The sequence below is a fragment of the Dama dama genome, chromosome 1, assembly GCF_033118175.1.
Source record: "Dama dama isolate Ldn47 chromosome 1, ASM3311817v1, whole genome shotgun sequence".
NCBI classification, from domain to species: Eukaryota; Metazoa; Chordata; class Mammalia; order Artiodactyla; family Cervidae; genus Dama; species Dama dama.
The window spans coordinates 26,015,552-26,039,859 of record NC_083681.1 but is presented as its reverse complement, the minus strand read 5'-3'; the positions used below and the strand labels follow the sequence as shown (position 1 = coordinate 26,039,859).

At 38.9% G+C, this 24,308-nt stretch overlaps 1 protein-coding gene across 3 annotated transcripts; it reads left to right on the top strand.

Moving 5' to 3' along the window:
* Positions 1-8,738: 8,738 nt before the first annotated feature.
* Positions 8,739-22,521, top strand: NXPE4 (neurexophilin and PC-esterase domain family member 4). 3 transcript variants are annotated; one of them, XM_061145012.1, is made up of 6 exons: positions 8,739-8,879; positions 9,665-9,767; positions 15,535-16,265; positions 16,781-16,842; positions 18,583-18,792; positions 21,659-22,521. In XM_061145012.1, the coding sequence occupies exons 2-6, from the start codon at positions 9,675-9,677 to the stop codon at positions 22,192-22,194; spliced, it is 1,632 nt and encodes a 543-aa protein (XP_061000995.1). In that variant the 5' UTR covers positions 8,739-8,879; positions 9,665-9,674; the 3' UTR covers positions 22,195-22,521. The 3 variants fall into 3 exon arrangements, with proteins under 3 accessions (XP_061000995.1, XP_061001014.1, XP_061001005.1); XM_061145031.1 differs by lacking the exon at positions 8,739-8,879 and having other exon boundaries at positions 9,445-9,767; positions 18,583-18,920; positions 21,659-21,762; XM_061145022.1 differs by lacking the exons at positions 8,739-8,879; positions 18,583-18,792 and adding an exon at positions 18,852-18,920 and having other exon boundaries at positions 9,448-9,767.
* Positions 22,522-24,308: the final 1,787 nt, after the last annotated feature.

Here is a 24,308-nt window from a genome sequence, read left to right as displayed (position 1 = left end):
AGTGGTGCTGGGAAAACTGGTCAACCACTTGTAAAAGAATGAAACTAGAACACTTTCTAACACCATACACAAGAATAAACTCAAAATGGATTAAAGATCTAAATGTAAGACCAGAAACTATAAAACTCCTAGAGGAGAACATAGGCAAAACACTCTCCGACATAAATCAAAGCAAGATCCTCTATGACCCACCTCCCAGAATATTGGAAATAAAAGCAAAACTAAACAAATGGGACCTAATGAAACTTAAAAGCTTTTGCACTACAAAGGAAACTATAAGTAAGGTGAAAAGACAGCCCTCAGATTGGGAGAAAATAATAGCAAATGAAGCAACAGACAAAGGATTAATCTCAAAAATATACAAGCAACTCCTGCAGCTCAATTCCAGAAAAATAAATGACCCAATCAAAAAATGGGCCAAAGAACTAAACAGACATTTCTCCAAAGAAGACATACAGATGGCTAACAAACACATGAAAAGATGCTCAACATCACTCATTATTAGAGAAATGCAAATCAAAACCACAATGAGGTACCATTACACGCCAGTCAGGATGGCTGCTATCCAAAAGTCTACAAGCAATAAATGCTGGAGAGGGTGTGGAGAAAAGGGAACCCTCTTACACTGTTGGTGGGAATGCAAACTAGTACAGCCGCTATGGAAAACAGTGTGGAGATTTCTTAAAAAACTGGAAATAGAACTGCCATATGACCCAGCAATCCCACTTCTGGGCATACACACTGAGGAAACCAGATCTGAAAGAGACATGTGCACCCCAATGTTCATCGCAGCACTGTTTATAATAGCCAGGACATGGAAGCAACCTAGATGCCCATCAGCAGATGAATGGATAAGGAAGCTGTGGTACATATACACCATGGAATATTACTCAGCCATTAAAAAGAATTCATTTGAACCAGTCCTAATGAGATGGATGAAGCTGGAGCCCATTATACAGAGTGAAGTAAGCCAGAAAGATAAAGAACATTACAGCATACTGACACATGTATATGGAATTTAGAAAGGTGATAACGATAACCCTATATGCAGAACAGAAAAAGAGACACAGAAACACAGAACAGACTTTTGAACTTTGTGGGAGAATGTGAGGGTGGGATATTTGAAAAGAACAGCATGTATACTATCTATGGTGAAACAGATCACCAGCCCAGGTGGGATGCACGAGACAAGTGCTCGGGCCTGGTGCACTGGGAAGACCCAGAGGAATCGGGTGGAGAGGGAGGTGGGAGGGGGGATCGGGATTGGGAATACATGTAAATCCATGGCTGATTCATATCAATGTATGACAAAACCCACTGGGAAAAAAAAATAATAATAATAAAAATTAAAAAAGAAAAAAAGAAAAAAAAAAAAAAAAAAACAAAGGGAGATGATATCCAAAAAAAAAAAAAAAAAAAGAATCCCACATTGCATTCAGTCATCATGTCTCCTTACTGTCCTCCAATCTCTGAAAGCTGCTTAATTTCACATTATTTTTCATGATCATGACACTTCTGAAGAGTATTTGTGAGTTATTTTGTCAATTGTCCCTCCATTTTGTGCTATCCAATATTTTCTCATACTTAGATTGGGGTCATGCATTTTTCTCAAGAATAATACAGAAGTGGTATGTCCTTCTCAGTACAATATCATGAAAGGAGATTTGCCTTATTACTGCTGATATTAATCTTGACCACTTGCATAAGCCAGTGTCTGCTGATTTTCAACACAAAGTTACTATTTTTCACTTTGAAATTAATAAATGTATTGATGGAAAGCTATTCTTCTTTCTCCTCAAACTTCCACCCAGTGATTTTAGGATTCATCAGCAAATCTTGACTACTGCAATTATTACCATAGTGTTCTCACACAGAGAAATGATTTATCTTAACAATGGATCTATTTATTGTGTGTGTGTGTCTGTGTGTGTGTGCATGTGTGCACTCTCAGTCCTTCAGTCATGTCCAACTCTTTTGCAACCCCATGGACTGTAGCCTACCGGGTTCCTCTCTCCATGGAACTTCCCTGCCATCTCCTACTTCAGGGAATCTTCCTGACCCTGGGATTGAAGCCATGTCTCTTGCGTCTCCTTCATTGGCAGATGGATTCTTTACCACTGTATCATAGTAGAAAATTGAATACTTTTCACTCCGAAATGCGTGTTTAAGTTACTCTACTTCATTCACATTTTCATAAGAAAAAATACATACATTTGTTTTACAATCTTATAACTACAAAAAGGTCTTGGGTTCCAGTCAACCCTGAAGGGCAAGACTGCATGTAGATTTTTTTTTCATTTATTTTTATTAGTTGGAGGCTAACTACTCTACAATATTGTAGTGGTTTTTGTCATACATTGACATGAATCAGCCATGGATTTACGTGTATTCCCCATCCCGATCCCCCCTCCACCTCCCTCTCTACCCAATCCCTCTGGGTCTTCCCAGTGCACCAGCCCCGAGCACTTGTCTCTTGCATCCAGCCTGGGCTGGTGATCTGTTTCACCATAGATAATACACATGTTTTGATGCTGTTCTCTCGAAACATCCCACCCTCACCTTCTCCCACAGAGTCCAAAATTCTGTTCTGTACATCTGTGTCTCCTTTTCTGTTTTGCATATAGAGTTATTATTACCATCTTTCTAAATTCCATATATATGCATTAGTATACTGTATTGGTGTTTATCTCTCTGGCTTACTTCACTCTGTATAATGGGCTCCAGTTTCATCCATCTCATTAGGACTGGTTCAAATGAATTCTTTTTAATGGCTGAGTAATATTCCATGGTGTATATGTACCACAGCTTCCTTATCCATTCGTCTGCTGATGGGCATCTAGGTTGCTTCCATGTCCTGGCTATTATAAACAGTGCTGCGATGAACATTGGGGTGCACATGTCTCTTTCAGATCTGGTTTCCTCGGTGTGTATGCCCAGGAGTGGGATTGCTGGGTCATATGGCAGTTCTATTTCCAGTTTTTTAAGAAATCTCCACACTGTTCTCCATTGTGGCTGTAGTAGTTTGCATTCCCACCAACGGTGTAAGAGGGTTCCCTTTTCTCCACACCCTCTCCAGCATTGATTGTTTGTAGACTTTTGGATAGCAGCCATCCTGACTGACATGTAATGGTACCTCATTGTGGTTTTGATTTGCATTTCTCTGATAATGAGTGATGTTGAGCATCTTTTCATGTGTTTGTTAGCCATCTGTATGTCTTCTTTGGAGAAATGTCTGCTTAGTACTTTGGCCCATTTTTTGATTGGGTCATTTATTTTTCTGGAATTGAGCTGCAGGAGTTGCTTGTATATTTTTGAGATTAATGCTTTGTCTGTTGCTTCATTTGCTATTATTTTCTCCCAATCTGAGGGCTGTCTTTTCACCTTGCTTATAGTTTCCTTTGTTGTGCAAAAGCTTTAAAGTTTAATTAGGTCCCATTTGTTTATTTTTGCTTTTATTTCCAATAAAAGTTCCTCTTCGTTCTGTCTTGGAGTTAAAAGTGTCAACTGGGCAAACCTGTTATTCAACATCTGATAGAAAACTGACTAGATGGCCAGATACCCATATCCTCCTGTTCCGGCTATGCAGATCCATCCAAGTTGTTCAGGAAACTGGTCACATCACTCCCTGAACAAGCACATTCATTCAGTCATCCACAAAAACCCTTGGACACATGCTGCTAGGATCACCGAAACTACCAGAGTTGAGGGCATTTGAAAAAGATATTCATGGTTTTCTTGTGTTTAATTTTTTCATCTTCATGAAAAACATGTTTTCTGTTGCCAGTGAATAAAAAGCTAATAACTTACATTCGCAGTATCGGTAGCTGGTTTCATGTAATTTGGACAGTTTCTCACGTTTCAGAATTGAATCCTGTCTGAGGATTCTGGCAGGTGAGATGAAAGTCTTCTGCCCAGCCTCCCAACACACTCCAGCTCCTCACAGCGATGGAAAACATTGATGAGGACCTACCTGGAAGGACCTTTAGGACAGTGGTCCCCAACCTTTCTGGCACCAGGGACTGGTTTAATAGAAGACAATTTTTCCACAGGGAACGTGGGAGAGGGAGGAGAGTTTGGGGCTGATTCAGGTACATTACATTTATTGTGCACAATTTTTTATCTCTATTTATTATTTCTATATTATTTATTATTCTTTATTTCTATTGTTATTGCATTCGCTCCACCTCAGATCATCAGGCATTAGATCCTGAATGTGGTGACCCCTGCTTTAGGACACAATGCGGGCCCTCGTCGTGGGCTGGGAGCAGCCTCATTAGCAGGAGCAGGGTTTCCTTGTGTGCCACCAGGTAGTGACTTTCTGTCTCTGCCTTTCTTACTGCTGTGAACATCTAGCTAATCTCTACTTTCGCTCTCTGCTGCATGGATTCTGCTGTCTCACGTCTTCTATTTTCATGACTGTTGGCCGGACCTTGGAGTGAATAAAAAATGCAGCTCTGGAGATCTGGCTTCATGGCCTGCCTCTTCCATACACTGATTTTGTGATCTTAAGCATCCTGTGCCCCAGTGTCCTCATCTGAAAATGGTTATGTCTTCATAGTGAAACTCTCAGAGTTAAGTGGATTAGTGTATAAAGACAGGCTTCCCCAATGGCTCAGCAGGTAAAGAATCTGCTTGCAGTGTGGTTCGATTCCTGAGTCAGGGAGAATCCCCTGCAGGAGGAAATGGCAACCCACTCCAGTTTCTTGCCTGGAAAATCCCATGGATAGAGGAGTCTGGTGAGCTAAGTCTATGGGAACACAAGGAATCGGACAAGACTGAGCACACATGCATGCTAGTGCATGAGGAGCACTAGAAACACGCCTGGTAGGTAACAATCCTTCACACAAATGTTAGCCATTATTTGATCCATGTGTCTCTCACAACTAACCCACCAACTGCTTCCTTCTCCACATATATGTGTCTCTTTCAAACTGCAGCAAATAGGAGATGTGAATACAGGCAGTGACCATCAAAAGGGAGCACTCATATTTGCAGGGTTCTCAACCTGTTGCCTTTGGAACAATCAGCCATCTATGATACAGGTGGCCAGGTAGCAATGACTTAGGCATAATGAAGCAGGTTATGCCACGATTTCACTACCTTTTTGGAGAAGGAAATGGTAACCCACTCCAGTATGCTTGCCTGGAGAATCCCATGGGCAGAGGAACCTGGCAGGCTACAGTCCATGGGGTCACAGAGTCAGACATGACTGAGTGACTGAGCATGCATGCATGTACCACCTTTTAAATTTTTTTAATTTTTATAGAATTTTTAATGGATACTTTCCATTTACAGTTCTTCCAAAATATTCATTGTGTTGTACAATACACCCTTGAGCCTATCATACCCAAGAGTGTGTACCCCCCACTCCTCTACCCCTATGTTGCCCCTCCCCACCCCTGGTAACCACTTGTTTGTTCTCTATATCTGTAAGTTTACCTCTTTTATGTTACATTCACTAGTTTAATTGTATTTTTTATATTCCACATATAAGCTATATCATACAGTATTTATCTTTGTCTGACATATTTTACTTAGCATAACATCCTCCAGGTCCATCCAATTCCATCCATGTGGCAGCAAATGGCAAAAAAAATTTTTTATGGTTAAGTAGTATTCCATTGTGTGTGTGTGTGTGTGTGTGTGTGTGTGTGTGTGTGTACAATTTACATCCAATTATACCAATTTACATCCCTACCAACCATGTAGGAAGCTTCCCTTTTTTCCACATTTTCACCAACATTTATAATTTGAGGACTTTTTGATGATAGCCATTCTGCCAAGTTGGAGGTGATATTGTGATTTTGACTTACATTTCCCTAGTGATTAGTAATGTTAAGTATCTTTTCATGTGCTCATTGGTCATCTGTATTTCCTCCTTGGAAAAATATTTATTCAGTTCTTCTGTCCATTTTTTAATAGAGTTGTTTGGTTTCTTTGGCATTGAGTTGCATGAGCTGCTTATATATGTTGGATATTAATCACTTATTGGTCATATCAATTGCAAATATTTTCTCCCATTCAGTAGGTTGCCTTCTCATTTCATCAATGGTTTTCTTTGCTGTGCAAAAGCTTTTAAGTTTAATTAGATCCCATTTGTTTATTTTTGCTTTTATTTCCTTTACTTTAGGGGAAGGAGCCACAAAAAAACATTGCTTTATGTCAAGAGTGCTCTGCCTGTGTTTTCCTCTAGTAGTTTTATAGTATCTGGTCTTACATTTAGGTCTTTAATCTATTTTGAGTTTATTTTTGTATATGGTATTATAGAATGTTGTAATTTAATTTTTTGTACATGTGACTGTTCAGTTTTCCCAGCACCACTTACTAAAGAGACTGTCTTTTCTCCCCTATATATTCTTGCCTCCTTTGTCGCAGACTAATCGACCACAGTATGTGGGTTTATTTCTGGGCTGTCTATCCCATCCCATTGGTCTGTGTCTGTTCTGTGCTGGTACTGTACTGTTTTGATCACTGTAGCTTTGTAGTATAGTCTGAAGTCAGGGAGTCACCACCTTTCTCAAAGAGTGTTAGGTGCATAGCAGTCACTTTGAATTTCAGATAATTTTCCACAATACCTGAAAATGGAAGAGAGGCCATGACCATCTGCTACTAGTAAATCTGGGGTCATAGTGAACTGTCTACCCCTATATCTAGCTCAGCGTTAACCTTTCCCCTCCACCAACAGGGCTGAGCTGCAGTCTGTGCCCTCCACCATTACACTGTGACATGGAGTCTGATGTCAAGTACTCACTTCTGGAACCTTGAGACTTCTTGATATTGCATCTTCTATCATCCTTCCAGGCACAAGGACTCTCCCTTTGTACTCAGGTCCCATGGACATGAGACGTCCCACCTTTCAGTGTAGGCTCCTTAGCCATGAGGTGCATCTTGTTTGATTCCTGAGGCCACGGCAGCCACTTCTCTAACTTGTGGCTCAGTACTCACTACATGTTCCCTGGACATCTGCTCTTTGCTTTGCATGATTCTGGACTGTCTACCCAGTTTGCCTGGGCTCCTTTAGACCCCAGTCAAGGCAAAACTGCTCTTACCCTACTCACACCTCCAACAAACTGATGCTTTCCTGAGCTATACTTTATTGTATGAACTTATGGTTCCATGTTCCTGCCTTTGACTGAGTTCTCATATTCTGACTCCTCATTTAGACCCATAAATGTAGGGGAAAGGAAGCTATTCAAAGATGATGAGGAAACTACATACTAACTGCAAAAAGAGCAATATATTGTGCTCACACCAGGTTTTTGAGCAAATTAAAAGGTGGTACAAAAAAAGAGAGAGACATTTCTTTGAAGCATAATGGAAAATAGACATATAAACCCCAGGATCTACCTGAACTTGGTTCTACTGTATGTGTTGGAGTCATGATGAGTATTGGAAAGGGCTCTGAATCAGAAGTTAAAGTGGTGGGGATTCTGGCCTCAACTCATTTCAAAGCTCATTACATGACCTAGACAAATCATTTAAACTCTCCTGACTGAGCTCCCCTCAAGTCAAACATATCTATTATACCAACCTCAGGTTAACATTAAATATCAATATTGATGTGACTAAAGCAAATTAAAATACATACATCTACATGTCTCAGAGAAAGCTGGGAACTTGGATGGTTACTGGCACCAGTCTCCTATGGAGAAGCCAAATCAGATTGTCTGTAAATATTTATCTCTTATTAAAGGCTTTGTCTCTAGGAAAGAAGTGAGCAACCTGGACCCAGTCATACAAGGTTAAAACAGTGTTTTCAGCAGTCATTATGTAAAGACATAAGAAGTATCGTTAAGGCCAGTTTCACAGAGTGTGATCAAGGATGTTGGGAGGATTATCAAAATCCTGAAGATCCTTGTGAAACAGGTCTTGATTTCTTGCTTATACATATGACTGAAAGGATAGAGTAGATTTTTAAAGAGGTGTAACTTCCTGGGTATGACAGCATAAATGAAAGTGCAGAGGGATCCACAGTGCAATCGGCTACTGCTTCTATGAGCACCAGTGCATTTGTCCTGGGCACCTGCTCTTTCTGGCACCATTTCTATCGGTTCAAGAATACAAATCCCAGGGACTGCCCTGGTGGTCCAGTGGCTAAGACTCTGCACTCCCAATGCAGGGGGCTCAGGTTCAATCTTTGGTCAGTGAACTAGATTCCACCATGCAACTGAGAGTTTTCATGCCACAACTAAAAGATCCTGTGTGCTGCAACTAAGACCCAACACAGCCAAACAAGTAAATAAATAATAGATTTTAAAAAGGAATACAAATCCCAGATGGATTCAAACCCATGACTATAAGCTGTCACTCTGTTGGTCTGAGAGTGAGTCAATATCATTGTCTTGCCTGTGTTGTATGTGAGGTTCTTTTAAATTTATTCATCAAATTTTATTGAGTACCTATTCTGTACTAGACAATATACACTTGAATTCTGGCAGCTGGATCTTGATGACAAGGCTCAGATGGAAACTAGGTGGTTCAGCTTCCCAGGGAAGACTATTCATTCAAACTTCCAGAATCATTTACACTTTTTGTCAGATACTTATTGTATACTTACTAAGATTAGACTAATCAAGTCTAAGAACATGAAAACTGTCTCTTCTAAGCACACTGAGAATTTCATTTCTCCTCCCCACCTCTGTGTGAACTGAGAATAGCTGTGCTGCACGTATTTCCTTAAGGTGGAGCTGGCAAATCACCTTACCTGAACCGAGAAGAGGGCTGTGGATCTAAGCTCAAAGCAAGCAGATTGCAATGTATACCTGTGATTTGTCTTGGCACAGAGGGGAGGTATCCCAGTAATACACCGGTGGCTTCAGAACAAAGCCTTACCACCATAGTTCCTGTGTATGGAGTTATGCAAAGTCTTCAGACTGAAGGTATGAAAATATTTGCAAAATTGGGGAGTGAGGGAAAGGGGCAACATTTATTCTTGGATGCAGAAACTTCTAACCTCTGTATTTAAACAGGGTATTAGGGTAGGAGTTGCTTCAATGGGAGAGAAAATTTTGAGACATGGAAAATTTTCAAAGGGCAGTGTTTAAGTCAGCTGATATGAAAAGACAACTTGAAATTCCAAGGCAAAGACAGAAATGAAGATGTAACCATAGGAAAACATGGAGAAAGCCTGAAACATTTCTTAAAGAGAGAAATCTGAATTTTAAAATAAATCTTCTCAAGCTTGAGGGGTGCTAGAAAGGCTAGTAAGACAAGAAAGGGGGAACCTACTAACACATTAGTAAAAAGAAAGCTGAAAAAAATCAAGTACTTTAAAATGGCCACAGAATAATGTGATTATCACAGTCAGTGTTTATTGGGATGTTTTATGTCTGCTCTTTGTTTTTAACGGAAGAGAACAGGAAGCCTATTAGATGACACATAGCCTGGAAACTTCCCCTAAGAATGAGCACACTTGCTTTAAGTTCTTAGTTCCTCAATTTTTAAAGACTCCATGATGGGCTCCGTTCTCAGAATAGTGCTTCTCTTGAAGGTACAAGATGATAAATAAAGGAAACAGGGACACAGCAAGAGCAGCGGGAGGACCAAGTTTCCATTCTGGATGTAACATCTGAGGACAAAAAGAATCAGGAGAAATTTTCAAGTATTTCTGCATTTCTTTTCTGGTGTTGTGTATTTGGGCCTGTTTTTGCATTGTCTCTTTTAGGATCCTGACCATGACGATGAGAATAGCAAATCACAAGTCACTGTTGGTATTGTTTATAACAGCCTCTTGGATCACTTTTGCAGTTATCCAAAACTCCACAAAGGTAGGAATTGCTTTCTTTTTGTGTTTCACAAAACTATATTTTTACGTGACACTTCACTCGTTTTAGAAAAGTCCAAACAAGCAGACCTATAGAGTCTAGAAGGGGAGTTTCAACAGCTGACACAACTTTTAAGAACCAACGTACTTGATAATCATCATGCAATATGGGAGAGGATAATATTGTGTATGTGCGTGTGTGTATCTACACTCACACTCTTCATCACTTATCTCTGTGTTGCAACTGTCTCCTCCCAATGTTTAGCTTGTCTTTACACCTTCTCTAAGGAAATTCTGTGGAGTAGGAAATGGCAACCCACTTAAGTATTCTTGCCTGGAAAATTCCATGGAGAGAGGAGCCTAGTGGGCTATAGTCCACCAGGTTGCAAAGAGCTAGACACAGCTGAGCATACATGCACAAGGAATTTCTGAACAACAGAATATTTTCAGGTGTATATAGTAAAATTTATTTGTGTTTTTTCACTGTTAATGCCTTTTAACTTCTAATAAACCTTTTCCTACACCTGTGTCAAATTTTTATCCAAATATTCTACTTACAGTTTTAAAGGGTGCTTTATTTAGACACTGAACCCTTAATATACCTGGATTTTTTTGGCTGATTTTTCTTTTATTTCTGTATGGATAACCACTTTTTCCAGCTTTTTTCATTTTGTAATCCTTTCTTTCCAAGCTGATTTACCAGGTCATTTTTATTGTATATCAAAATTTTTAATAAGCACAGGTCCCTCTGTGGGTTCTTTGTTCTATTCCATTGATCGATTTGCCTTCCCTGTATCAATAACACATGGCTATATTTGACAGAGTTTCATAATCAGCTTTGAAAACTTGGAGGTCAAGTTACCCTTGCTTAACCTACTTTAGAAGGTTTTCAGCCAGTCTTGGCCCTCCCTCTTATATGTTTTGGAATCAGTCTGTCAAATTTAGTGAAAAATTCTACTTAAATTATATGTGTATTACATTAGCCATATAGATCAAATTGAGAAAGCTGACATGTTTATAATATTACTATGCTGTTTATCAACATGTCATCTCTCTCCACCTGCACAGGTCTTCTTCAAGATCTTTCACTAAATTTGATAACTTTTGCATTCAGGTCTTACACATCTTTTGTCAGATTGATACCTTGGTACTTCATAATTTTTTTGTTGCTATTGTAATGACTGTTCTTTTAAACACATTTTCTAATTGCTTGCTGCTGGAATAAAGGAATCCTACTGATTTTGCATAAGGAACAGTAGGGTCTTACTTTCCAAGATCTCAAAAGACTTTTAGTTCATAGATCCAATATCATCTAGATCTCTCTGAGGCCAAAAAAAGTATGCTTGTCCTAAAGCTTTGTTTTTATTTTTGTATTAATTCTGTTCCTTCCCTTGGATGTCTTCCCTTTGCTGAACTTGATAATACCTCTCTCTCAGAGTTACTTTTATTGTTTGACCAAGCTGTTAGTTCCGCAACCAGGAATTTGGAACCTGTGCCCCTTGCAGTGGAAGTGCAGAGTTTTAACCACTGGACAGCCAGGGAAGTCCCTCCCATGAGTTACCTTCGATGAAACTTTTTGCTAATTCTTGGTTGTGTGCATTCTTACACCTGAAGTTCTGTGGTGCCCAGTCGGGGGCACCATTATCTGTTTCCTGCAGCATGTTTGTGGCATAAATGCTCCCTGTTTGTCGAAAGTGTTGCCAGGCACACTGGGTCCTACTGACCTCCCCAACTTAAATACCCACAGCTTTTATTCTCCTGAGAGTACAGAATTCCCTGTTCCTAGCTGCCTGACCCAGCACAGGCGGGGAAATAGGAAGGTATCACCCTGCGTGGTTTGTCCTCCTAGGGCCTCCCCTCAAATGCTCCTACTCCAGTTGCCAACCTCCCCCACGGTGGCAATGTCCCCGGAGAGACTTCCTCCTCTACCGAAGCCTCACCTGTGTGCATGTGCAGCCGTGGTTTCTTCCTCCATCTAATCTCATCTGCCTTTCACTTTTCAGGAGACCGCTTGCAAGTTCTGGTCCATAGAAGGTGTTTCTTCCTATTTCCCAGAATAGTTAGAAAATTGTTAAGTTCTTTTCTGCTATTTATAAGATCTTATGGTGGGAAATCGAGGCGAGGAAAGAAAGGTAAAGTGTTAGTCCCTCAGTCGTGTCTGACTCTCTGCGACCCTATGGACTGTAGCCCACCAGGCCCCTCTGCCCATGGGATTCTCCAGGCAAGAATACTGGAGTGGGTTGCTATGTCCTTCTCCAGGGGTCTTCCCGAGCCAGGTATTGAACCCAGGTCTCTGGCTTTGCAGGCAGATTCTTTACCATCTGAGCCACCAGAGAAGCCCAATCAAGGTTATAATACGTGCTTATTCCTCCACCTTGAGTCAGAATTTTCCTGTTGTTTTTCTACCAAAAAAGTTTGCACAGAGAATATTATTTTACTCCACTGAAAATCATTTACAATTTTCACATGAAGTTGTAGCAACTTAAAAATATCTGATAATGTGCTGTGATAGTTAAAAAATGTTACTATAATAATGTTCTTCAGATCCTCTAGGTACTTAGTCATTTTTTAATTTAGTTCCTATAGCATCTGCTGAGAGAGACTTTTCTAATTTTTAATTATAATTGTGGCTTTTTCTATTTCTCCGTTTAGTGTTGATAGTTTTTGTTTCACATATAAATACATATATATGTAGGCATGTACACATTTAAGGTTGTTATGTTTTCAGACAAATTGACCCTCTTATCACTCTAGGATGTCCATCTTTATATCTGGTGAGACTCTTTGCCTTAAAGTCTACTCTAACATTAATATCAGCTTTTTTATGCTTTAATGACATACTGTTTTTTTATCCATTCACTTTCAACCTAAGTATCTCAGTACTTAAATTACATTCCTCATAGATAGCAAGTAGTTGGGTCTTGCTGTTTTATCTCTGCCTTTAAAAAAAATTTAACACTCCATTTACTAAAAATCATTCCAGTAAAACTTTTTTTTCTACAAGGATTACTAATCACATAGCTGGAAATATAACAGCTTCACCATTTTATAAATGAATTATCTCAAATACTGAAATATTGATCACAAATTTATTAAACAAAAATTCTTCCAAAATTTGATAATACCATAAATTTTAATGCCAAACTATAACTTTTAATATCAAAGTATTTTAAATTTTTTAAATATTTCAAAATATTAAAATACATACAAATGAATGCATTGATAACAAAACATTATTTTATGCATACATACTATTTTTTAAAAATCTGCAAACTCTACTATTCTACTATTTTATTTACTATAATATTTACTATAATACACAATTAATATAATATAATAATATATAATAATTATATAATTATTATATAATATATAGTATAATATAAAATATATATAATTATATAAATAAAATATAAAATACAATATTATTATAATATATAATATATATAATATAATAATTATATATACTATAATATAATAATTATATAATATGTAATAATATAATACATAATATAATAATAATATATTTACTATAATATAATATTTACTATAATATTATAAAATTATAGTTTTTAAATAATTATATGCATTTTAAAGAAATTAGAAGATAAACACATAGTATTTTATGTTAATCCATGTATTTACCATTTCTGAGGCTTTTCATTCCTTCCTAAAGACCTATGTGTCATTTTTGGTATAATTTCACTTCAGGGTGAAGAAACTCAGTTGGCACATGTTTATTACGCAGATTCAGCGTAGTTCCTTCTTTCACATTTCAACTCTCCTCTGGCGTCTGTCAGTCTGTGGTCACTCTCCAGTGCTTTTGAAAGAGATTTGCAGTGGGGGAGGGAAGTGTCAGAATTTATCATTGTTATCTACAGGAAAGTTAGTCCAATACAAGCTACTCTGCCTTTATTGGAAATTCAGAGGTATTACTATGATTCACTGAGTTCTCAGAAATAGAATTATTGGTAAATGCAGTGAACATTGTTAAAGGTCTTATTATATGCTATAGACCTGTTTTCCAGATATGTGGTGCCAATTTGCACCTAAACCAGCAGTGAAAGAGAGTTCTAGCCTTATTGCATACTCGCAATACTGGGCAGCTCATGTGTATGTAGGCATGTATACATATATATATGCATTTATATACGTGTAATTTTTTTCATTTATTTAGTTGGCTGCGCTGGGTCTTGGTTGCAGTGTGTGAAATCTTTCAGTTGCAGAATGTGAACCCTTTAGTTGTGGCATGTGCAATCTAGTTCCCTGACTAGGGATCGAACTCAGGCCCCTTGCATTGGGAGCATGGAATCTTAGCAAGTAGACCACCAGAGAAGTCCCTGGGTAGCTCATTTATAGAGATATTTGCCTGGGATTAAAACTTGACTGTCTTGTTGACCAACTGTGCAGGTTTGGCTAAGTTTCTTAACTTTGAGGTGAACCAGTTTCATCATCTGAAAACTGGGTTATAAAAATAAATACCTCATATATTATTGTGAGGATTAATGAGTTAACATATGAAAAGCATTTAGAATAGTACCTGGCACATCCTGGTTGCTAATACCATCTCTGTAATTTGATAAATAAAAATGTTTTTATTTTTAAACAATCAGAACATGTCAAATAATAAAAAGTAAAAACATTAACCACAGTAACCTAGTCCAACACAAGATACTCTGCCTTTATTGGAAATTCAAAGCTATTACTGGGAAGATTTATACCAAAAAGTGTCCTTTACAGAATTAAAAGTAACAGAGAAAAGATGAATACAATAAATATCTAAAAATGTAGGAACAGGTGAAATATTAAACTATGTCCATAGGCTGGAATATTATTTGGACATAAGGTGGAAAGTTTTTAATGACACTAGTTTTAATCAAAATTAATTGGTAAATATTAAGTGTGTTCACAATCATGTGAAATGGTTACACAGGATAAGAGAAAACCGCCAAAATTGTTAAGAGTGGTTACTGTGATCATGACTGGTTTTTATTTCCTATAGTGTTGTGCCATTCTCTCACTTCTAATAATGTCAGTGTTATCTTATGATTAGAAAATAAATATTTTATAAGCCTATGTCTCTTATGTCCTGTTAGCTAAAATAGTAATCTGAGAATTACTAGTAAACACCACAGACTGTTTAATCAAAGTATAAAAGTGAAATAGAAAAAATAGATAATTGTATATTACCTAAAATCTCCATGCTTCTTGAAAATTTTCTTAAAGATTTATTTAAATGACTGAACTCTAATTTTAAGATAAAAATAATACAACAATAAACATCTGTTCTCTGCTATGCAGTTAAAAAGCATTTTCTCATTTGGTCTTCACAATTGCCCAATGAAAGCATATTCCATGATCACCACTTTAAGATCTTCTGATCCTAAGGTTCTTTGCAGTAGAATGGCTCACCCAAAATAGATTAGTCAGTGATGGGAATTCCTTGGCAGTCCAGTGGTTAGGACTTGGTGCTTTCACTACCAAAAGCCCAGGAGCTCAATCCCAGGTTGGGGAACAATCTCGCAAGTTGAGTGGTGTAACAAAACAACAACAAAATAGATTAGCCAGTGAAAAGTGAAGTTCCACCACCAGATTTAAGGAAAATCATTTTTCCTATGAAACATGGATGATAATGTAATCTCAATATCATTTTATTTTTAATTTTTCTACCACTCATCATTTGATAAAAGAGACATTGACTAGCCTACCATAATTATCACATTAAATAGGCACACTTTCTGCCTTCTCTGTTGTATTCCTTGTCATTTCAGTTATGGACTGTACTCAAGTTGCCCTTGTCCCTCTATCACTGGAATTTCATCATGAAAACACACCCTGAAGCATCACTGAATCCAATAGTTTCACCAGCAGAGACTGAGCCGAGGATAAAGAGGATCGTGGAGAAACTAGACCAGCTGATCCCACCCAGGCCCTTCGCCAACGTGAGCTCCACCACCAGTGCCACACACAGCAGAGCCACCCTCCTCAGCCCTCGAGACACATACTGCAGGGGGGCCCGGCTGGACGTCCTGCTGGAGATGAGGGACCACTTGGGACGCAGGAAGGAATATGGCGGGGATTTCCTCAGGGCCAGGATGTCCTCCCCAGCCCTGCAGGCGGGTGCTTCTGGAAAGGTGACAGACTTCAACAACGGCACCTACCTCGTGAGCTTCACCCTGTTCTGGGAGGGCCAGGTGTCCCTGTCTGTCCTGCTCATCCACCCCAGTGAAGGGGTGTCGGCTCTCTGGAGGGCCAGGAACCAAGGCTACGACAGGGTGATCTTCACAGGCCACTTTAACAGAGGCCCCTCCCAAGTCAATACTGACTGTGCCCTGGTTTTAAATTCAAGTGCTGAACTGTGTGAATACCGAGATACCCGAGACCAAGAAGCCTTCTACTGCGTGAAGCCTCCACACATTCCCTGTGCTGCACTCACCCACATGCATTCCAAAAATAAGGACATATCTTATCTTAGCAAACAAGAAAGAAGCCTCTTTGAAAGGTAAATCATTATTTCTGGAGACTATCTGGGTAAATACAGTAATGATTTGGCCTATCTGTTGATCCAAAGGAAATAGCTATTAATTGTGTATTAATGTATCAACTTTGGGACTCTATGAAGAGCCATTTCAGAAAAGATATGTGAATTCATCTGGGGACAGTGCCTACTCTCCAGTCATCCCTATATATTTTGGATATTTAACCCTTACCATTGAAACAAAAAAAATATGACTAGAATAAAAATTAAAAGAGAAGGAGAAATATACACGTGTGAATATGCCTAGGTGCTAATATATTCTTTCTGAATCTTAAAAAATTACCTTGTACACCTTCTGGGGATCTGTACTCCCTGAACTAATAGGCCAAGAAATGGAAATTTAATAAATGGTCTGGAACTGTGGCCAAAGTAGTCAGTTATTATCATAAGAAATAACTGAAACAATAAGTAATATGACTTCTTGTGTTTCCTGATCTTGGGACCACTTGCCAATTAATTTTTATATTTGTCTCTTTAAGGTCAAATGTGGGTGTAGAGATGATGGCAAAGTTCAATGCCATTACTGTCTCCAAGTGTAACTGTAAGTCTTCCCTTTGCGTGACTGATGGCTGGGGCTTCCCAGGTGGCTCTGCCGTAAAGAATCTACCTGCCAATGCAGGCCACACGGGTTCGATCCCTGGGTCAGGAAGATTCCCTGCAGTAGGAAATGGCAACCCACTCCAGTATTCTTGCCTGGAGAATTCCATGAACAGAGGAACCTGGTGGGCTACAGTCCATGGGGTCACAAAGAGACGGACACAACTGTCTGGTTGAGCACACACACACTTAGCACTCATCCAATTTACAGGGTTTTTCCTTCCTTGGAACTTGTTCACTACTACCAATCATATGTTACTCTGCTCATCAGGCTTGCCTGTGGTGGGCCCAGACACGAATTACATAAGTGAATAAATGAGTGGAATCCTAAACCTGATTTATAGCCCTCATCATCAATCTCATCATTATCTATCAGGCAGCGGATTACTTGCCCATCAGACACAGCAACATTCAAATGTCAAAACTCTCTCCCAGTTTGCACTTAGGTCTTACCTCCCCCAGCCACCACCATTAGCACTTCTCTCATCACTACAAGCACAGTAATCACCATCTAGAAGTTTCTAACCTGCCATCTATAATTCAATTCATTCCAATTTCCCCCTCTTTGTCTTTGGCACCTTTCAAACCATTTGAACATATAAAATAGCGCTTCCATACTTTTATTAATTTCTCTTCAATTTCTTTGGCTCAAAGTGTTAGTTGCTCAGTTGAGTCTGACTTTTTGTAACCTCATGGACTGTAGCCCACCAGGTTCCTCTGTCCTTAAAATTCCCCAGGCAAGAATGCTAGAGTGGGTTGCTATTTCCTACTCTAGGAGATCTTCCTGATCCAGGGATCAAACCCAGGTCTCCTGTACTGCAGGCGGATTCTTTTACCATCTAGCCACTAGGGAACATACTAGGAAATCCCTATCAAAAATGATTTAACACAGGAACTTTTGTGTCCATTTAAGTTCAGTATCAACAGCTTGCTAATTGCTACTAAACTCATTGACGCTGAAGTGTGTTTATGTATCTACAGATGGAAATGGCATTTTTCACCCAGGATACACAAAGATACTTATGCCAGTTATTAAAATATTAAACCACTTCCTTTGGTTGGTGAATAATCACAGCCCCAAGACTGCCAAGGATAAACACCTCAGTCCATCATATTCCCAGATTCTTCAGAAACCTATGACTAATGGTCAATACCCAACCTATCCTGGATTCCCACGAGTCTGCTTCAGTCTACAGCCATATCCATCCATGTGGATTGTCCAGGACTCAAACCAAATTAATTGTTAATTTTTTTTATATCTCCTTGCACTTAAAGCATTAACAGTTTGATGGTAGCATTTAAGACACTATGACAGTATGTGATAAACTTTGAGGTAAATTGGGCTAAATGACAAAATAATTGAGTTTTCACTACTAAGTAAGAATTGATGTCTTTTCTCTCATAAGAAGGCAAACAAATATTTAAATTTTACCCAGAGGCCTTTTTCTCTGGGAGAAAACATGTTATCTATAATGAACATTAATGAGTATCACTTATAAAATTCTTATCAGAGAAAATTTTTTTCTGAAAACTAACTATTCCATTAAGAGAATGATGCTTCAATAAGGTTTTTCCTCCACCCTCACACTCTATTAAAAGGATATCTAAAAAAGACAGTTGTTTCTTATTAAATACTCATGGATAAAGTGATACTTTAGAAGACCCTATCTTGTTGATTCTTTAGCAGAAAAGACAGTTCCAGTGAAAAGGCAATGCAAGTTTGGAATGGCATCCACAATTCCCAGTGGACATGTCTGGAAAGACACGTGGAATCCTGTCTCCTGTAGTCTGGCTGCAGTCGAAATGAAAGAATGCCTGAGAGGAAAATTTATATATCTATTGGGAGATTCCACGATCCGCCAGTGGATGGAATACTTCAAAAGCAGTATCAACAGTATGCCTCTGTCTGAGCTTTTACTCACATCCCTTTCAGAAACTTCTTTTTCATTTCAGGGGGAGAAAGGAATATGGGGAATGCCTCTTTCATATTTCTTAATCACAGCACATCAACACTTTTCCAAGGTATTATCTTCTCTTTAAATGAATACATTTATTGACTAGAAGGGAGCCAGGATAGAAAAACGTTTGCTCCATTCCTATTCCTGCAGAATTCAGACTTCAGTATTTACCCAGGATACTCAGAAAATCACTCACAGAGCTGATGATAACATGATAGCATACTACCTACCTTCTACAGATGGCATGATGATTATGGGTGTGGCTTCTACATCCAGATGTCCTGGGATCAAAATAGGGCCTCTACTGTCCTACCTGATAGCCTTGGGCAAGTTGCATAACTAGGATTTTGTCCTTGGTTTCCTCATCTGTGAAACGGAGATGAAAACAGTACCCACCTGGTAAAAATGAAGTACTATACACAACGTATTTAGAATAGTGCTGGCTACAGAGTTAGCTCTCTTTGGTGTGAGCCGTCATCAAGAGTATTGTTTCACAGAAGGACAGATGCTACAGTTGAGGTAATAGCTTCGTATCAGGTCAGCATAATAGTTAAATACGGGGGCTTTGGAGCTTAACAAACCTAGACTATGACCTTGGGCATACAGCTTATTTTCCACATCAGTGAACTAAAAATAACAACAGCATCTGGTGATGGTTATGAAGAGTAAATGAAGTAATGGTTATAAAATATTTAACACATAGCAAGGCACATAGCGAGGCACTTAGAAAGTGCCCAGAAAACAATAGCTATTGCCTTATTACCATTGGTTCATATTAGAGTTGGGGCTAGAACCCATTTGCTGGAAGCCTAGTCCAGTTGCTCCTTTTACTAACAAAGAATGCATCAATAATAACTCAGAATCCACTAGCAGATCTTAGCACTATTATCTGGCAAACAGTCACTGCCAGCCCTCCGTGTTCTGGGCCTTAGCTCTCACCACTGGGGACAGTGTAGCTTTAGTGTGGCTCCCCACTGGCCTTCCTAACATGAGGCCACTTTTGTGATCTGCAACTTAGAGAGTAAGTTGATTTGCCCAGTAAAAAGGGAAAATCAGTAGGACCTTGAACCCCCTGCAACAGAAGGGGAGAGTTTTTTCTTTCTTTTTTTTTTTTTTATTGGAGAATACTAGCTTTACAATGTTGTGTTATTTTCTGCTGTGCAGCAAAGTGAATCAGCTATCTGTGTCTCCCCTCTTTTTTGGATTTCCTTCCCACTTAGTCCACCACACAGCACTGAGTCCTGTAGGAACTATAGGATAGTTCCCTGTGCTATACAGTAGGTTCTCCTCATTAGTTATCTGTTTTATACATAGCAGTGTATATATGTCAATTCCAAAAAGGGGAGCGTTTTAAGTTGTGACCCCTAGTAAATGACTAATCTCCTCCAGATCTCAGTTTCCTCATCCATAAAATTTAGAATCTAGTGACAACTTCTAGCATCACATTCTGCAATGGCAGGGTCAGGGTGGGCTCTTAGTTTTTGACAGTGTTGAATTATTGACTTACCTACTTTCTTGACTGACCTTTGAAGCTGTGATAACAAAACATCTGTTACACGTATTGTCAAAAGTTAAACTGTGTGGTTATTGTGTGCTTTGGAAAACAAAATTGAAATATGTTAGAAACAGAATGAAGCAAACATTCTGCCATTTTCTTCCACCCAACCCTCCAGCATCACCATTTTCAAACCTCACTGGGTTCAGACTTTAAGTGTAGCCTTTTACTTCTAAGTTGGTACTTGTTACAAAGCATTAATAATCATTTCCCACACATTTTCCTCAGATGTTCTAGCTATGAAGAAACTGGCCTTGATAGTCTAATTAATATAGTGAAAAATAAAGTGACTACATTTTCTTCCATTCATATTATGCTTTTCAAAAGTTTTAAGGCTGGGTAGATTACTTTCATAAGAATTAGGAGGAACTTCAAGTTTAAGGTACAGAGTCTGTTACTTACTAGTTGTATAATCTTGGAAGGTCATTTCATCTCTTGGTTTTCTTTTCCAGAAGATGGCAATTATATATATAGGGTTTCCCTGGTAGCTAAGTTGGTAAAGAATTAGCCTGCAATGCAGGAGACCCAAGTTCGATCCCTGGATGGGGAAGATCCCCTGGAGAAGGAAATGGCAATCCATTCTTGTCTGGAAAATCCCATGTACAGAGCAGCCTGGCAGGCTACAGTCCATAGGGTAGCCAAGAGTTGGACAGGACTTAACAACTAAATCACCACCACCGTGCATATATATGGAGCTTTGAAGTAAATAAATATATCAGTCCTAATAAATATTTTGTAAACTGTTAAGTCCTTCACGAATGAATAGCAATAATATAGATGATGTATGCAGTACCACTTCATGCATATGTAAAAGAAACACAGAAGTATAGAATACAATTCCAGTCTTTTTTTTTTTTTTTTTCAATTCCAGTCTTAAGTGAACTTACAAAGGACTTGGGGAAGTAGGTTTACTTGTATTTTGAAATTTATAGACATCAACTGGCACCTTTCTCTATCTTCAAAGGAGTTTAGTCTATAGTTAACGAAGTGTCAAAACTAATACCCATGAAAGTGACTCCATCACTCGGCGGTCCATTTGGTTCTACATGGCTCTACAGAGGGGCAGATATAATTTATTTGTATAACACTTTCTGTTGCTCAATAATTTTCAAACTGGTCTGTCATTTAAACCTATAATAAATTAGTCAGGATTAACATTTAATTATAAACATCAAAATTTTTCTTCTATGTTTATGAACTTTATAACTTTATTATCTTTTCATTTTGGGATTTCTATTTGTCATCAGCGCTGAAGTCAGTGGATCTGCATGAATCTGGAAAATTTCGAAAGCAACTTGCTGTGGACTTGAACGAGAATATCAATATCCAGTGGCAAAAACATAGTTACCCCTTGATTGGATCATTGACCTATTCAGTCAAAGAGATTGAGTACATCGCCCAGGTTATTGACAGAATTGGAGGAGAAAAAAATACTATCATTGTTATTTCTCTGGGCCAACACTTCAGACCCTTTCCCATTGACGTTTTTATCCGAAGGGCCCTCAACATCCATGATGCAGTTCAGCGCCTTCTTCTGAGAAGCCCAGACACTGTGGTTATCATCAAGGCAGAAAACATCAGGGAGATGAATGTTGATATGGAGAGATTTAGTGACTTTCATGGTTATATCCAGTATCTTGCCTTGAAGGATATTTTCCAGGATCTCAATGTGGGCATTATTGATGCTTGGGATATAACAATTGCATACGGCACAAATAACGTCCACCCGCCCCAGTCTGTAGTCGGAAATCAGATTAATATATTGTTAAACTTTATTTGCTAGATAACACATATCTCTGAAATTTATTCAGTTAATTAAAAACATCTATTAAGTGTTTGCTATCATGCCAGATGCTGTTGGCTCTGAACTCTCAATTAGCAAGAGAAAATCTGCACTATGGCTGATTTATTAACCAGCAATTCAGCCAAATCAGTTATTTCTAATTTGGGCTTCTACTTACAAATAAACACAAAAACACTTACGGAAAGGAACTACCCTTCTTGATCAGAGTCAGGCCACTTTTCACAAACAGGAAGTCAAGATGCCTAACGGTTAAAAGCTCTCTCTGATTAATGGAAATTCACAGCAATAAAGTCATTATAAGATAAATATTTGGAGAAAGTAGTCTCATTTCCTTATCCTTCATAGCTCAGTTGGTAAAGAATCTGTCTGCAGTTGGTAAAGAATCTCAGTTCTATTCCTGAGTCGGGAAGATTCCCTGGAGAAGGAAATGGCAACCCACTCCAGTCTTCTTGCCTGGAAAATCCCATGGACAGAGGAGCCTGGCAGGTTACAGTCCATGGGGTCACAAGAGTTGGACAAGACTTAGTGACTAAACCACCTCCATCACCAAAACAAGTTCAAGATGATTTCCAGGACTTCCTTGGTGGTCCAGTGGTTAAGACTCTGCATTTCCAATGCAGGGGACATGGGTTCAGTTCCTGGTCGGGGAACTAAGATCCCACAAGCGTGAGGCATGGCAGAAAAAACAGGATGACTTTTAAGTAGAAGGGCGATTTCTTTGGTGGCTCAGTAGTAAAGACTCCACCTGCCAACGCAGGAGGCACTGGAGACACAGGTTCAAGCCCTGGGTCAAGAAGATCCCCTGGAGAAGGAACTGACAGCTTCTCCAACATTCTTGCCTGGGAAATCCCATGGACAGAGAAGTCTGGCAGGCTACAGTCTATGGTGTCAAAAAGGAGTCGGACAGAACTCAGTGACTAAATAACAATGAGTAGAAGAGAAGTCTTATGAGGCCATGTTCCATGTGCAGAGTCCTGAAGGAACAGAGGAACTGCAAATTCTGAAGTAAAGTCTTTGACTTTTCTCTCTCTATAGAGACTCCCCTGCTAGGAATTAATCCATTCTATAGAATCTGTCCTTCAGAAATACAGGATAAAACAGTCAAAGGCACCGTGCTCTAGGATTCGGGGAGCTGGGCTTCAGTCCTTGCATTGACAATAAGTTTACAACTTTGGATAAGTCACTTCAGCTCTCTGGGCTCAGTTTCTCAGATGAAGGGGTTAATGTGAGATTTGTGATCTTCAAACCTTGCTCTGTACAGCTTGGGTACCGTAGGTGGTCTCCAGGTGCTGCCTGGAAGGACAGGAGTTGGGAGAAGTGCTTGGTGAGCTGGGTACCAGTTTTTCCATGCCACTTCAGTTGGAGCATCAGCCATTTTTACCAAGCTCTGTGTTGGGCTTCTGGGTGGCCTTTGATTTGAAAAAAGTTCCACTGCTTAAAATAGGTTAGGAAACCATTATGATCATCAACAACACTGACTTCTGTAATCTATACATATAGGTTACTATTTCAGTCCCTCTCACTTGCATTTTAATAGGCCTTCCCAAAATTTGACCCAAAAAGAATGATATTGAATTCAGCTTAATAGAATTCTGAGAATTTCAGTTGAATGGGGCAATACAATTATTACAAAGCAACTTGGTGTTATATTCTTCCTTAATTTTTCCCTCTTAACCATGCCTCAGCTGTCACTGGGCCCCTGACCTACTCTTGCTACATCTAGGAAAAGACAATTACAATAGGAACATCTTAACTCCATTTATTCAGTTTCCTCCAGCAAAGGGATAGTAATTTTTTCACTTGTTTGCCCATGAGCCACAATTCACAGTTCAGCGCACAGTAAACAGATGGTCAGAAATATTAAGTCTCTTATCATGTGCCAGGAACTATTCTAATCTTTAGGGATACACTAGCCAAAAGGCATGTGAATTCTCTGACATCAAAGAACCCTTATGGTAACAAAGAAAAAGATAAACCAAAAAAAAAAAAAGATATAAAAAAATTCATAATACCATAGTAGTATGAACAAAGTATATGGTATACTACAAAATAGCAGAACAAAGTATATAATAGGGCAATATGACAGAGAGTGA

Coding starts and splice junctions, on each gene's coding strand:
- NXPE4 (XM_061145012.1), top strand. CDS start 9,675: ATGACGATGAGAATAGCAAATCACAAGTCACTGTTGGTATTGTTTATA. Junction 9,768..15,534: donor TTATCCAAAACTCCACAAAG/GTAGGAATTGCT, acceptor TTGTCATTTCAG/TTATGGACTGTACTCAAGTT. Junction 16,266..16,780: donor GAAAGAAGCCTCTTTGAAAG/GTAAATCATTAT, acceptor TGTCTCTTTAAG/GTCAAATGTGGGTGTAGAGA.